General features: G+C 43.7%; 1 protein-coding gene across 3 annotated transcripts; it reads left to right on the forward strand.

The window, feature by feature from the left end:
* The first annotated feature begins 492 nt into the window (after positions 1–492).
* LOC131810180 (L-lactate dehydrogenase A chain-like) lies at positions 493–13,666 on the forward strand. Of its 3 annotated transcripts, XM_059137837.1 has the most exons (8): positions 2,153–2,465; positions 2,676–2,825; positions 5,152–5,269; positions 6,597–6,770; positions 7,204–7,377; positions 9,565–9,682; positions 12,011–12,134; positions 12,955–13,666. In XM_059137837.1, the coding sequence occupies exons 1-8, from the start codon at positions 2,403–2,405 to the stop codon at positions 13,117–13,119; spliced, it is 1,086 nt and encodes a 361-aa protein (XP_058993820.1). In that variant the 5' UTR covers positions 2,153–2,402; the 3' UTR covers positions 13,120–13,666. The 3 variants fall into 3 exon arrangements, with proteins under 3 accessions (XP_058993806.1, XP_058993810.1, XP_058993820.1); XM_059137823.1 differs by lacking the exons at positions 2,153–2,465; positions 12,011–12,134; positions 12,955–13,666 and adding exons at positions 493–636; positions 1,144–1,263 and having other exon boundaries at positions 9,565–9,716; XM_059137827.1 differs by lacking the exons at positions 2,153–2,465; positions 12,011–12,134; positions 12,955–13,666 and adding an exon at positions 493–636 and having other exon boundaries at positions 9,565–9,712.
* Positions 13,667–14,850: the final 1,184 nt, after the last annotated feature.

A 14,850-nucleotide genomic window follows, 5' to 3' on the forward strand; every position in this document is an offset into this window, starting at 1 on the left:
GCGTGTGTGTTACTAGATGGGTAAGGTTTAAAGAAGATATCGGGAAGGAAGGCAGGCCAGGCAAAGGAAACCAGCACCAACGAAGGCTAGAGCTGAGGCCTCACTACGAGCTGGGGGATTTGGAATGTTTAGCAGCAGGTGGAGGACAGCGAGTTTTGGCGATCACACGACCTGGGTAGAGTCAGAATGATGCTATGCTAGGCATTCCCTCCTTTCCAACAAGCTGTTGAAAGTCTACGTGCCAGAAGCTGTTCTGGGCAATGAGAAACAGCGGTGAAGATTCCCATTAAGCTTTTCCTGAGGGTCCGCTTGACTGGCTTGGGCTTTTGTGGCGGGCGGTAGCGTGGCTCTAGCAGCCCCTTAGATCTCCGGACGCACACCGGTCTGTCGGCAGGTTGGCGGTCCCGCTGCGCGCGCCGCCTAAGCTGCTCCACTGCCCCGCCCGGCTCGGAGCCCGCCCCTAGTCCGACCCACACGTGGGTTCCCGCACGTCCGCCCGGCTCCCCCTTGACGTCAGCCTCGCGGTTCCATTTAAGGCCCCTCCCGCGCTCAGCTCCGAGTGTCGGAGCCGCTGCCGCCAAGTCCGGATTCAGTCTCGCGCGCCGCTGACGCTCGCCCTCCCGACGTGCACTCCCGGTACGGTCTGGCCCCAAGTGCACCGAGCTGGAGGGTCAGGAGAGCGAGCAGCTTCTGGTTTGCTAACTCGACGCTGCCCGCAAAGGGGTCTCCGCTTCCGGGGCGTGGGGGTGGCGGGGTGGAGGCAGAGTTCGCAGACCATACCTGGGCGGTGGCCCACGCCCTGCGTGGGCTCGGGAGCCCGCCGCACTCTGCTTTTGCTCTAAGCGGGCACCGCGATCTCCGGTCGGGCTGGGAAATCCTGTGGTGGAAAGGCCAAGTGGATGCAGAAGGACAAGAAGAGGACAGATAACGAAGGGTGGGGCATACCTCCGGGCTTAAAAGAGGCAAACGGCACAGAACTCGAGGTCCGGTTTCCAGAACCCAGAGAGCCGAAAAAGCCTCAGCAGTCGGGCGGTGGGGCTGGGGGAGGAGGTATGAAAGCCGGGGAGCGCTGCTCGGGTCGCTTTTTAACCCTGGGGCTCGCGAGAGGTGGACTCCACGGAGCTGCTGCTGTCCCTGTTACAGGGCGGTCTCTGCGCAAATTAACACTTAATAAGCGACTGCTGATGTATCAAGTGCTGCCCTAGGCACGGTGCATGCAAAGATGAAGCCGGAAGAGAATTCAGCTCTCCTGCGTCGCAGATGGTATTTTGCGAGTAGAATATCTGGTACCATCTACTCCTTTTGAAAAATGGGGGGGGGGGGGGAGGACCTAAAGCTGGGAGAAGGTTAGGGCAACTCTGAGGTAACAAAGTGGGTGGCAGATTTGGGGAATAGACCCTCTTTCTGCAGGGCTCCTCCGTCACCCGTACCCACATTAAAGGGAACGCTGGATCCTTAGGTTTTCGGTGAAGCCAGGTCTAGAAATAGCAGTGATTTGTAAGGAGAGATCCGATTCCAGCTTGGTGACTCTGGGCAGCCTGCCTGGAAGTCCTCGGATATTTTTGCCCATTTGGAACTCAAGACTAGACGTGGGGCTTTGGGATGCAGCCTGTGATAATCTTCCCAGTGAATGCAGTGCGGGGTTGCATTAGCAGAGCGAAGGCCTCCTCCCCGGCTCTGGAAATGGAGGATTACACCAAGTATCATGTTAACTTCAGGGCTTTGGGCCTCTACAGCTATTTTTGCACTTCCTGTACTGACAATTTCCTCCTACCGGGCCTCACGCCCTTGCAACATGGATCGCAGCAGAAGCCACACGAGGCGCCTCCCTCCCGGCTTGTTAACAGCAACCAAGTATTTAAGATTTAAAGTCTGGCCGTGGCCGCGCGCGTGGCCGGGGAGGCAGCCAGCTGGGGCACTACTTAGGTCTAAAGTCCGCCGCGTGCTCGCTCTCCGTCTGACCCGAAGAGCACGGTAATTTCCAGTCATTTCCGCCCGTGGGCGGGGCTACCCCGGCCGCCGCCGTTGGGGGCAGTGCCCAACTCTGGAAAGCTTGGGGTTCCTACTCTACTCTTGTCCCCGCCCACTGCTTGGAAATGAGCATGCGCGCGAGTCTCGCGCAGGCGAGGGTGGGGGAGGGGCGGTAAACCCCACGAGCTCGGGCTGGACCGTTGGCATCTTCTGGGGCTGGAGGAGGGAGTGATTGCGCATGAGCAGAGCTTTTTGCATGCCCTAAGACGACTGAGTCGTTTCAGGAGGCAGTTACAGGAGATTTTTCCACGTTCCTCGGGTCCTTACTTGAGGGTTTGGAGGGAACCCGGGTGACTGGAGTAGAGTGGGCAGGCAGCTCACAGCGATTTTGTGTGAGGAAAGGCGGCCCCGCTTGGGGTTAATACGTCAAGATGAAGGAGGCCTCAGGAAGCTATACTTACACTCAAACGTCAATGCTATTCTTCCACGCCAAGGTGAGATCCTTTACACCGAGATCCTAGAGAGACCAGACCCTGGCATTCGGTCTTTCAGCATTCCTGTGGCCAGCTTTAGGTTTTTTCCTTCCCCCTTTTTAGTGGCAAGTACCCCCAAAAGAAGTAAAACGAACTCCTTTGGAACAGCTTTAGGTTAATAGCGTTAATTCAAAGAAGATGCAGTGACTGTGCGTGTTTTTTCCCCTTTAGATTCCTTTTGGTTCTAAGTCCAAAATGGCAACTCTCAAAGAACAGCTGATACAGAATCTTCTTAAGGAAGAACATGTCCCCCAAAATAAGATTACAGTTGTTGGGGTTGGTGCTGTTGGCATGGCTTGTGCCATCAGTATCTTAATGAAGGTAAGTGAGAGCCCATCTTTCTGGGAGACACCCATCCCCTCACTCCTCCAAGAATTGGATTATCACATTGTATATACAAAGATTCAGGTTCATGCGCTCAGAGAGCGTTTTATGGAACAAACTTTAGAAATGTGATGCCAGGGGCGCCTGGGTGGCACAGTGGCTTAAAGCCTCTGCCTTCGGCTCAGGTCATGATCCCAGGGTCCTGGGATCGAGCCCCACGTCGGGCTCTGCTCTGCAGGGACCCTGCTTCCCTCTCTCTCTCTGCCTGCCTCTCTGCCTACTTGTGATCTCTGTCTGTCAAATAAATAAATAAAATCTTATTTAAAAAAAAAAAAAAGAAATGTGATGCCATACCAAAAGCGTATCTGAACTAAAAAAAAAGTTGTCAGGCAAGTGGTGACACAGTTCCTCCTTTTTTTTTTTTTTTTTTTAAGAGATTCTAAAAATTTATTTGACACACAGCAAGAAAGGGAACACAAGCAGGGGGGCTGGCAGAGGCAGAGGAGGGTTCCCGCTGAACAGGGAGGTGAGGGGCTCAATTCCAGGACCTGACCCGAAGGCTAACACTTAAGGACTGAGCCACCCAGGCACCCCAGGGTGACCCTTCCTTAAATTCACTTTGCCCTATTAACATGGATGAATTGCCTACAAATGAAAAAGAGCCCATGCCTTTAAATAAGCTAAAGTTATTTTAAAATAATTTTTGAATTGAAAATCATACATTGGTAAAATTAAAATCACGCTAAATGTGGGAAATCCTAAGCATTTCTTCCACAAAAATTGCCACCTTGAATAGTAAATTTTGGTATCAGTTATGGAGCGAACACTTAGTTAGAATTTGTGAATGAATAAACACATTTTAAGTAGTCAGGCCCGGTTTATATATAAAAATAATCGCAACTTACCATAAAAGATCTTAAATTTAGATTTGGAGTTCAAATAAGAGAGTGAAATGATTAATTCTGGCTTTTGAACAGGAAAGGATTGAAATAAGGAACTGAAGGCAGAAATGAGCTATGAGCTATGTATGGTTACAGCATGTTGCTTCATATGTGTACTTACGAGGAGCCACATAGTGTAAAGGTTTCCCCCACCATCGTACAGGAGACCATTGCTGTGAAACCCTTCCGAAGCCAAAATGGTGTAAAGTGAAGACAGTCCGATTGATTAATACGGAAAATTTTTTGAGCATTCCCAGACCCAAGAAATAACTTTGGGCTTTTCTGAACCTTAGGACACATCTTGCTGACAGATACCCAAAATAGAGGTGAAGTACAGATGTTCACGTAGTTCAAAGCAATGACAGCTTGATACTGAGATGCATAAAGTTTCCTAGGGAAGGAGCTTGTTGGTACTTGGGATGTGTACTACTACTCTAAGGGCTCACTGCAGAACAAACAACTGAATGCCATTATTGCTTTTTGCCTTTTTCATAAAAGCACAAATCCTCTTTGGATTTCTTTCAGTAAAAACAGGTACAATGTTAGGTCTTGTATAAAAATGAATTGGCATAATGCAGACTTCTGAAAACGAGGGGGTGCCTGTACCAATTCTTACTGCTTTCCCGTTGGATCAGAAATTGATGCCATCTGTTTTCTTACACCTGTGAATCACCTGTGGTCTTTTCCTATGATGCTCTCTAACTTGGGTGTGTATAAGCATAGTGCAAGGTTATCATAGATGACTTGGGGTAGTTCTGTAGCTCAGCTAGTATAACTTAACTTGGTTATAACAGTTCACAACTCATGTCTGTTAAATGTTACTGATGCTCCTGGTCTGAGATGGCACCTGTGAACATTTGCTGCTTCAGTTGAAAGGATATTTTTTACCAATACTATATTGCAGTGCACAAATCTATCTATATGTGACACTGTTAGTATTGGTTAATATATAGACAAAGAATGATCCAGAATACTACTTTTTTTAACTTCCAAGTCGTGATACTAGTCAGACTCACTTATGTAATGAATAATGACCTAAAATCAATTTAAAAAACTGAATTTGAGAGTATAAATAGAGCAGCTTTATGTAATTGGGTGATATTCCATCCATTGCCAGTCCAGGGTTCTGCCTCCATACAGTGGCGTGGTGGAGCCCTTGCAAAGCTTGCTCTAATGAAGAGAGATCAGTACTTCTTCCTATGGAAGGGTCATCTGAGAGTCAGTTTTTAAATGGGGGCCTACCTTTATTTTGAGGTATATCCCGATACTAATAAAGTAGCAGAACTCTTTCTGTCCTAGAAATACAGAAATTTTTGCATGCCTTTCTATTTGACTAAATAATGTATGCTTTCCATTTGACTACAATTGTTAACATCTCTTAGGACTTGGCAGATGAACTTGCTCTTGTTGATGTCATGGAAGACAAACTGAAGGGAGAAATGATGGATCTCCAGCATGGAAGCCTTTTCCTTAGAACACCAAAAATTGTCTCTGGCAAAGGTGAATTACAACAAACTTACATTGTGGTCTATGCTAAACTTAATTCTCTATCAGGCTTGAAATTCTGTTTCAAAGATTGGCTTTTTATATAGGATCAGAGAGCCTTTGAACAATTTTGCATTGGTAACCTTTTTTCTGAAAGTTGCAATTTCTAGTAAGTGAGTTTTTTTTTTTTTTAAACATTTTATTTATTCATTTGATGGATCACAAGTAGGCAGAGCAGCAGGCAGAGAGAACGGGGAAGCAGGCCCAATGCGGGACTCAATCCCAGGACCCTGAGATCATGACTGACCTGAGCCAAAGGCAGAGGCTTAACCCACTGAGCCACCCAGGCACCCCTCTAGTAAATGGTTTTAAATGGAAATCCAGTATGTCTGTAATGTGGAAAGCATCTGAGTTAGCATGTAATTAGTAAAGCTCCTCAGGTTTGTATGTAACCACATTGTTTCTAATATTTAAATTTAATATACTTGCCCTACTTCCTTTCACACCTAACAGTTGAGAATAGGATAAGTGAGCCTGTTCGGATATTCTTGGGCCTTTTACACTTAAGAGCCCTGGTCAAGAAACCTGGACATGTGTACAAATGGTGTTTCTTTTGACATTTGAAAATCAGTGACCACTTACCTATGGGCTGGGTTGACTATCCTGTACCATAGGGTATCTAGAAGCAAGACATACTTGATAAGTATGTGGCTTTTGCTTAAAAAACAAAACAGCCTGTCTCTGGACTGGTGTGATCATAGTGAAGTAGTTAAGTTGAAACAGGAGTATCGGGGTGCCTGGGTGACTCAGTTGGACATCTGCCTTCAGCTCAGGTCATGATCCCGGGGTCCTGGGATTGATCCCACTTTGGGCTCCCTGCCTAGCCAGGAGCCTGCTTCTCCCTCTGCCCCTCACCCCACTTGTGCTCTCTCACCCTCCATCTCTCTCAAATAAGTAAATCTTTAAAAAAGAAAAAAAGAAAGAGTGTGGGAGAGTGTGAGCATGAGCTCAGGTGGCAAAAAAATTGAGGGATGACAACCTCATTTGATTGTTTCCAGCTCCTCTGAGCTGTCACTAAAGTCACAGTCTAAAACCAGAATACAAGGAAGGTAGTGATTTACTTTTCCTCCTGTTAAGTGGCCAAAAACTAAAGGAGAAGATGGGGGTGGGAAGGTAGCAGTACAAGCATTTATCTGTATTTCCCTATATATGAAAGGAAGTAGGGGAGGTAACACAGTTGTTCAAACTGTCCATTAGAGAAGGTTACAGAACAACTTTCTGCCGGCTAGGTATTAGAGTTCTCTTAAAGGCTGTAATCTGGTTTTTGTTCCCTTTTGTCTAGACTATAATGTGACTGCAAACTCCAAGTTGGTTATTATCACAGCTGGGGCACGTCAGCAAGAGGGAGAAAGCCGTCTTAATTTGGTCCAGCGTAATGTGAACATCTTTAAGTTCATCATTCCTAATGTTGTCAAATACAGCCCAAACTGCAAGTTGCTTGTTGTTTCCAATCCAGGTGAGATCTTTAATTGTACAAATAGATGAACTCGAGTGAAACTGATAGTATATGTCATGTTCTGTATACACACATCTGTTGCTCATATTTTTCATTTTCCTCTTGTGAACGGATTTGCTAAAATCATTAAGTTTAAAATAGTAAGGGGGATACAGTGCCCCTAAATGTAGTTAGAACTTAGAAATTAGTTACTTGCCCAAGAAGAGCTTAGGTAAATTATGAATAAGATGTTGTTAATGCACAATTTATTTTCATTAAACTACACTTCTTGAGGACTTCGTGAATTTGCCATTTTACAAATAAAGGTTTAAAAATTTAACAAAAATGTTGGGTCATAAGCACGATCAAGATTCATACAGAGCCATGTATCTTGACTAGCTAAACATTATCTAATAATTGACCTAGTATCTTTGCCTAAACGTTTTCTTCATAGTGGATATCTTGACCTATGTGGCTTGGAAGATAAGTGGCTTTCCCAAAAACCGTGTTATTGGAAGTGGTTGCAATCTGGATTCAGCCCGGTTCCGTTACCTAATGGGGGAAAGGTTGGGAGTTCACCCGTTAAGCTGTCATGGGTGGATCCTCGGGGAGCATGGAGACTCCAGTGGTAAGCATAAGCATAACTATTTTCTCTTTTTGTTTTAAAAAAAATTGTTGTAAAATATTTACAGAAGTTTCATTATTAAACCACAGCTGAAATCAGATACCCATTCATTGGAGTAGGATGGTTTCTAGAAATCTATCTTTTGACATAATTTTTATGTTAAAAATGGTTAAGATTTTAACTTTTATGTAACATTTTATGGCATCTCTATGTCATGGATGGGGAATAAAATTACTTAATACAGTGGACATATTAAAATAAGAGAATAGTTCTAAGGATGACCTCAGTCATTTGATATCACAGCTGTGTCTAGACTTGAACTTTGTGGCTCAGATAAGGTCAGCCAATCCAAATGAAGGAGATGAAAAAGTCTATCACAGCTAAGAGAGGTTTTAATTTTGTGCAGAGTTCTCAGTTACTTAGGCCAAGAAAATTCCTTTTATGATTTCATAGTGTCTTTATTTTTCAAATACACATGGATTAAACATCGCGGTAGAGTAGGAAAACAAGTTAGAATATGGTGAAAATTCTTAGTCTTACATAAATCAGTCAATGAAAGTTTAAGAGTAACGGTGGTTGTAGTCTTGACCATCTACCAACAGCAGGTAATCCTCCCCAGATAAGAAGTGAGAATTAGACAAAAGGGTCAAGGGCGCCTGGGTGGCTCAGTGGGTTAAGCCTCTGCCTTCGGCTCAGGTCTCATGATCCCAGGGTCCTGGGATCGAGCCTCGAATCGGGCTCTCTGCTCAGCAGGGAGCCTGCTTCCTCCTCTCTCTCTGTCTGCTTCTCTGCCTACTTGTGATCTCTGTCAGATAAATAAATAAACTCTTCAAAAAAAAAAAAAAAGAAAGCAAAAGGGTCAAAATTACTAGTCTTGGGGCACTTGGGTGGCTCAGTGGGTTAGGCCTCTGCCTTCAGCTCGGGTCATGATCCCAGGGTCCTGGGATCGAGCCCCACATCGGGCCCTCTGCTCAGCAGGGAGCCTGCTTCCTCCTCTCTCTGCCTGCCTCTCTGCCTACTTGTGATCTCTGTCAAATAAATAAAATCTGTAAAAAAAAAAAATTACTATTCTTGTTTCCAGAACCCAAGTTTGGCTCCCCATTGCTCAAAAGGCCAGTAGTCAAGAGGCAAGTTTTGACTGGAAGGGAATATGAGCTTTATTCAAGAGGCTGGCAACTTGGGGAAGAAGGCAGACCCTTGTCCAAAAGTCCAACTCTGAAGTTTCTTCCTGGCCCAGAGATAGATTTTTTTAAAGATTTTACTAATTGGGACACCTGGGTGTCTCAGTTGTTAAACGTCTGCCTTGAGCTCAGGTCACGATCCCAGGGTCTCGGGATTGAGCCCCATATTGGGCTCCCTGCTCAGCAGGAAGCCTGCTTCTCCCTTTCCCACTCCCCCTGCTTGTGTTCCTCTCTTAACTATCTGTCTCTCTCAAATAAATTAATAAAATCTTCAAAAAAAAAGATTTCATTTACTTATTTGACAGATACAAAGGGAACACAAGAAGGCAGAGCAGCAAGCAGAGGGAGAGGGAGAAGCAGGCTTTCTGCTGACCTGGGAGCCCAATGGGGGTCTTGATCCCGGATCATGACCTGAACCAAAGGCAGACACTCAACCCACTGAGCCACCCAGGTGCCCCTAACCCAGAGACTTTTGAAGGGGTTTAATCAGTTAAGGGAACACAGTGGTCTGTAACATTTCTTGATTGCATGCAGATTTGATGATGCCAGTTACTCAGTGCTCAGAGATTGTGCAAGAAGTTCTAGTTCTTCTAGTGTGCAAGAAGGTCTGGTTCCTTAGTACCAAGGAGTTGTGCAAAAGTACTCTGTTCTGTGAAGGAGGGCAAGGTTTACAGATACTCAAAGGGAGGTCAGTAAAATCATTCATGTGACCTTAAGAAAAGAAAACATTTTGCTGAAAGATGGCTGGGCTAATCAGAAAGGTGAGGCAGCTTCGAACAGACTTGCTGGCCTCTGTGGCCTGGGAACGTTTTGGTTCTTTATTCCCCCAGACCAGTGGTCTACAAATCTCAGAGAAAGTGATTTATTTCTGTTACAGATCAAGGGTCTTAAGTCAACAAGCAAGGAGTATGTTGACTTAAAGCAGATTAGCCCGGAAGACTGGTTAGGGTGCTTTGTGGTCTGCTGGATGACATGTGGAAGTAAATGTATTCTGTACTGTTTCTTCTAGTGCCTGTATGGAGTGGAGTAAACATTGCTGGTGTGTCTCTGAAGAATCTGCACCCTGACTTAGGCACTGATGCAGATAAGGAACAGTGGAAAGAGGTTCACAAACAGGTGGTTGACAGGTAATGGATCCCATAATTTGGCAATACAGAAGATTAAAACTTATATTTTTATTTTATTTTATTTTTTAAAGATTTATTTATTTATTTGACAGAGAGCAAGACATCACAAGTAGGCAGAGAGAAAGAGGAAGGGAAGCAGGCTCCCTGCTGAGCAGAGAGCTCGATGCAGGGCTTGATCCCAGGACCCTGAGATCATGACCCGAGTCGAAGGCAGGTGCTTTAACCTACTGAACCACCCAGGCACCCATAAGACTTATATTTTTATTTTATTTTATTTTTTTAAAAGATTTTATTTATTTTATTTGATAGAGATTGCAACTAGTCAGAGAGGCAGGCAGGGAGAGAGAGGAGGAAGCAGGTTCTCTGCTGAGCAGAGAGCCCGATGCGGGCCTCGATCCCAGGACCTTGGGATCATGACCTGAGCCGAAGGCAGAGGCTTGAACCCACTGAGCCACCCAGGCGCCCCTATATTTTTATTTTGAAGTTTGAAAGTTTAATAGCATTTGAGTACTTGACGGAAAGCATTTTTCTAAGGACGCCTGGCTATAGCTGGCTCAGTTGGTAGAGCATGTGACTCCTGATCTCAGGCTTGTGAGTTCGAGTCCCGTGTTGGGTGTAGAGATTACTTAAAAATTAAAAAAAAAAAAGATTTTTCCTGATGTTTTGTTAAAGAACATACTATAAAACAGAAGTAAAGAACTAAAAATGGTTAATGCAACAGTCTTTGCTGTATTACTCTATAGTAGTATAAATCTTTTAGTGCTTGGAAGTTGTATTTCAGATTAAGTCTTTATTTCAATAGCATATATGGGTCATTCAGTTAGGAATAAGAATTTTTATTGATTTATTGATAAGAGTTTTATTTATTTAAGTTACCTTTACACCCTGTGTGGGACTTGAACTCAGAACCCCCCGGAGATCAAGAGTCACATCCTGCATGGACTGAGCCAGCCAGGTGCCGCAGAAATAAGAACTTCTATTTCTTTATTTTTTAAGAAAAGATTGATTTATTTATTTGAGAGGGAGCATGTGCGTGCGTGCAGGGGAAGGGGAGAGGGGAGAGAATCTCAAGCAGACCTCCCCCTGCTGAGCATGGTGCTTGACATGGGGCCAATCCCATGACCCAGAGATGACGATCTGAGCCAAAAACAAGAGTCACATTCTCAACTGACTGAACCACTCAGGAGCCCCAAGAATTTTTAAATCCAATTTCCTGTTATAGGCTTTATGATTAGAAATAGCAAACTTGTTTATTCAGATGATTATAAAGTTTCAGGCAATGTATAGATTCATAATTGTACTAAAAATGTGAATATTGTATGAAATTATGTAAATACGGGAGTTTTCAGCTTGGTCTTATTATTTCGTGTGTGTGTGTGTGTGTATATATATATATATATATATATATGATAAAGATTTTTATCACCGAGAGAGTGCATCCATAGGCACTGGGAGCAGCAGGCAAAGGGAGAAGCAGGCTCCCCACTGAGCAAGGAACCAGGTATGGGACTTGATCCAGCACCCTGGGATCATGACCTGAGCTGAAGGCAGATGCTTACCATCCCGTTACTTACTTACTACAAACCATGTGTGGGCCTCAGTCTGTAGAACTGAGTAATGAATCAGGATTGATTTAGGCAAGACCCTCTTTTAAAAAACCTGTGAACCGGGACACCTGGGTGGCTCAGTGGGTTAAAGCCTCTGCCTTTGGCTCCAGTCATGATCGCAGGGTCCTGGGATCGAGCCCTGCGTTGGGCTCTCTGCTCGGTGGGGAGCCTGCTTCCCCCCCTCTCTCTGCCTGCCTCTCTGCCTACTTGTGAACTCTTGTCTGTCAAATAAATAAATAAAAACTTCAAAACAAACAAAAACAAAAACCTGTGAACCCACCACCCAACCCAAGAAACATTGATAATAGCTGTCAACTAAATGTAGTGTTTTGTTGGGTTAGAATTACTAGTCTGCTGGTACTTGAATAGGAGTTCTGAGCTCCTCCTCCCACTCATCTTCTGTCCTACTGCCCATCCCTTGCTTTGAGTCAAAGATGTAATCTAATCTTGGAGTTATTTTTTAAAATTCAGTATTGCGTCTTAATCCTTTATTTTGTTGCATGTACATGTAGTTACTTGTTTTGACAGTTGTAATATTCTGTGGTATTGAATATACATTGTACTGTTGTGAACATCCCTATACATAATATCTTGGTATGCATGCAAGCATTACTGAGGTCTGTAATGTAACTTCATGGCATTATTTGCTGTAAAGCATGTGTTCTTTGCTTTCTCTTACCCTACTTTTTCCTAACTTTCTCTGTCCTTCCCTACCCTACAGTGCCTATGAGGTGATCAAACTGAAAGGCTACACTTCCTGGGCCATTGGACTGTCTGTGGCAGATTTGGCAGAAAGTATAATGAAGAATCTTAGGCGGGTGCATCCAATTTCCACCATGATTAAGGTAGGTGTATGTAGTGGTACATTGTATTTGAATGTGGTTATTTTCTGGTTTTTAAGAAAGATTCTTCTGGAATAAATGAAACAAGATGGGATTGGGAGGGAGACAAACCGTAAGTGACTCTTAATCTCACAAAACAAACCGAGGGTTGCTGGGGGGAGGGGGTTTGGGAGAAGGGGGGTGGGGTTACGGACATTGGGAAGGGTATGTGCTATGGTGAGTGCTGTGAAGTGTGTAAACCTGGCCATTCACATACCTGTATCCCGGGGGATAAAAATACATTACATAGTTTATAAAAAATTAAAAATTAAAAAATTTTTTTGTGAAAACAGACTTAGTCATCAGTCTTTGATTTAAATGACATAAATCTAAGTGACATAAATTTGATTTAAGTGACATAATAAATGCAGTCACAACTTTCTTGGAGAGAAATCGTTGAACTTTGGGATTGTTTAGTGGTACTATGTTCACATAGATAACTTGATAACTTACAATAAGTTGAGGTGAGTGGAAGACCATAAAAGAAAAGCTTTTTCCTTTGAAGGAAAAAAGAAGTCACTCAAAGTAGAGTTGCCAAAATGTTGTCATTAAAAATTGAACAGTAATATGGATAATGGCAATAATTTAGATTGTCTTTTATAACAGAAATCTTGCTGGTATTTTGATGACTTGCACTGTTCATAACATCCTAACCGAAAACGTGGACAGGAGTTCCTACTTCTCAAGTTGTATTAAATAAGCTTCATAATTGTAAAGAATGAAAGTCTTGGGAGACCCCAGAATGTGTGCTCAAAACATAAAATACTTTTCCTTTTGTCTTCAGGGTCTTTATGGAATTAAAGATGATGTCTTCCTTAGTGTTCCTTGCATCTTGGGACAGAATGGAATTTCAGATGTTGTGAAGGTGACTCTAACTACTGAGGAAGAGGCCCGTTTGAAGAAGAGTGCAGATACACTCTGGGGGATCCAAAAGGAGCTGCAGTTTTAAAGTTTTCTAATGTACCACTTCCCTGTCTAGACTACGACAGGGTTTTAGTTGGAGGTTGTGTACATTGTCCTTATTATCTGATCTGTTACTTAAATAATATCAAAATGGCATAAAGAAAAAACATCAGTTTCCTAAATTTCTAAATACGAATGGTTCAGTAAACCCTGCAGCTATACCCTGATGCTGGATGATACCTGCCTTTATAGTCCTAAATGGGTTCATCTCAGAGGCACCACTGCCAATATTGCATATGCAGCAGGTGCTCTTCAAACCAGATGAGTATTTCCTGTGTGTTCTAGGACTTCAGGTTCCTTCACCCAACATGCCTAGTCCATCTTTTCCAGTCAGTCACATCCTGGGCTCCAACGTATAAATTCATTATTGCATGTATCGTGCGTAACTGTTCGAAAGGATCTTACTTCGTGTACCATGTTTGTCAGAATATAGTGTACATTGCCATATAATGTAAAAAGACCATACAACCAACTAAGTGTTGTTGTACCAACTAAAATACCAAATAAAGTTTGAACAGTAACTTTTTTTTGAACAGTGACTGTCCATTCATTACATTAGGTGAAGCTGCTACTTACTCTTATTATAGGGACCCATTAGGGTATTCTTAGGCAACACTGTGATGAAATTTATTATTATTATTATTTTTTAAGATTTTATTTATTCACCTGTCAGAGCAGAAGCAGGGGGAGAGGTAGGCTCCCCATTGAGCAAGCAGCCTGATGCGGGACTTCATCCCAGGACCCTGGGATCATGACCTGAGCCAAAGGCAGACACTTAATGGAGGGAGCCACACAGTTGTTTCTGCGATGACTTTTTTATTTTAAAGATTTTATTTATTTGACAGACACTGAGAGAGGGAACACAGAGGGAGAGGAAGAAGCAGGCTTTCTGCTGAGCAGGGAGCCCCATGGGGGCTGCTGACCTGAGCCAATGGCAGACAGTAAGAAACTGAACCACCCAGGTACACCTACAATGATTTTTTTTATGGTGTATTATTTACTAATGATCAAACAATCAGTGTGACTTAATAAATCAAGGGTGTGGCTAGGTTACGTTTTGGTACCATTTTCATTATAATCGTTTTAATATACTAAGCTACAAAGTATTAGGAGGTAACTATCTGATAATAGTGCTAATCATAATTGCTACCCTACAGTTCTGTAGATGATATATACATGAATGTAAAAATATTTGCCACAGCATAAGCAGTGGTACTTAAAAAAAAAATGCAGGTTTTTTTTTTTTTTTTAAATATTTGTTTAAAGGTTTTATTTGTCAGAGAAAAAGCACAAGCAAGGAGAGCTGTAGGCAGAGGGAGAAGCAGGTTCACTGCTGAGCCTGCCCACCGCTGGCTCCGCCCTCTGTCAGATGTAGAACTGGGTCTCCAGACCTTGAGATTATGACCTGAGCTGAAGGCAGAAGCTTAACCAAAGCCTCTCAGGCATCTTGGGAAACATTTTTAAGAACATTTGCTCTCCAGAGGCCAATAACACAATGGCACTTAACAATTTCAGACCAAATAGTCCTGATGGTTGTCCACTCAAAAATCATCTTCAGGGCACCTGGGTGGCTCAGTGGGTTAAGCCGCTGCCTTCGGCTCAGGTCATGATCTCAGGGTCCTGGGATCGAGTCCCGCATCGGGCTCTCTGCTCAGCAGGGAGCCTGCTTCCCTCTCTCTCTCTCTCTCTCCCCCCCGCCTGCCTCTCCATCTACTTG

The sequence above is a fragment of the Mustela lutreola genome, chromosome 1 (assembly GCF_030435805.1).
Source record: "Mustela lutreola isolate mMusLut2 chromosome 1, mMusLut2.pri, whole genome shotgun sequence".
Lineage (NCBI taxonomy): Eukaryota > Metazoa > Chordata > Mammalia > Carnivora > Mustelidae > Mustela > Mustela lutreola.

Coding starts and splice junctions, on each gene's coding strand:
- LOC131810180 (XM_059137837.1), top strand. CDS start 2,403: ATGAAGGAGGCCTCAGGAAGCTATACTTACACTCAAACGTCAATGCTA. Junction 9,683..12,010: donor CACAAACAGGTGGTTGACAG/GTAATGGATCCC, acceptor CCTACCCTACAG/TGCCTATGAGGTGATCAAAC. Junction 12,135..12,954: donor CAATTTCCACCATGATTAAG/GTAGGTGTATGT, acceptor TTTTGTCTTCAG/GGTCTTTATGGAATTAAAGA.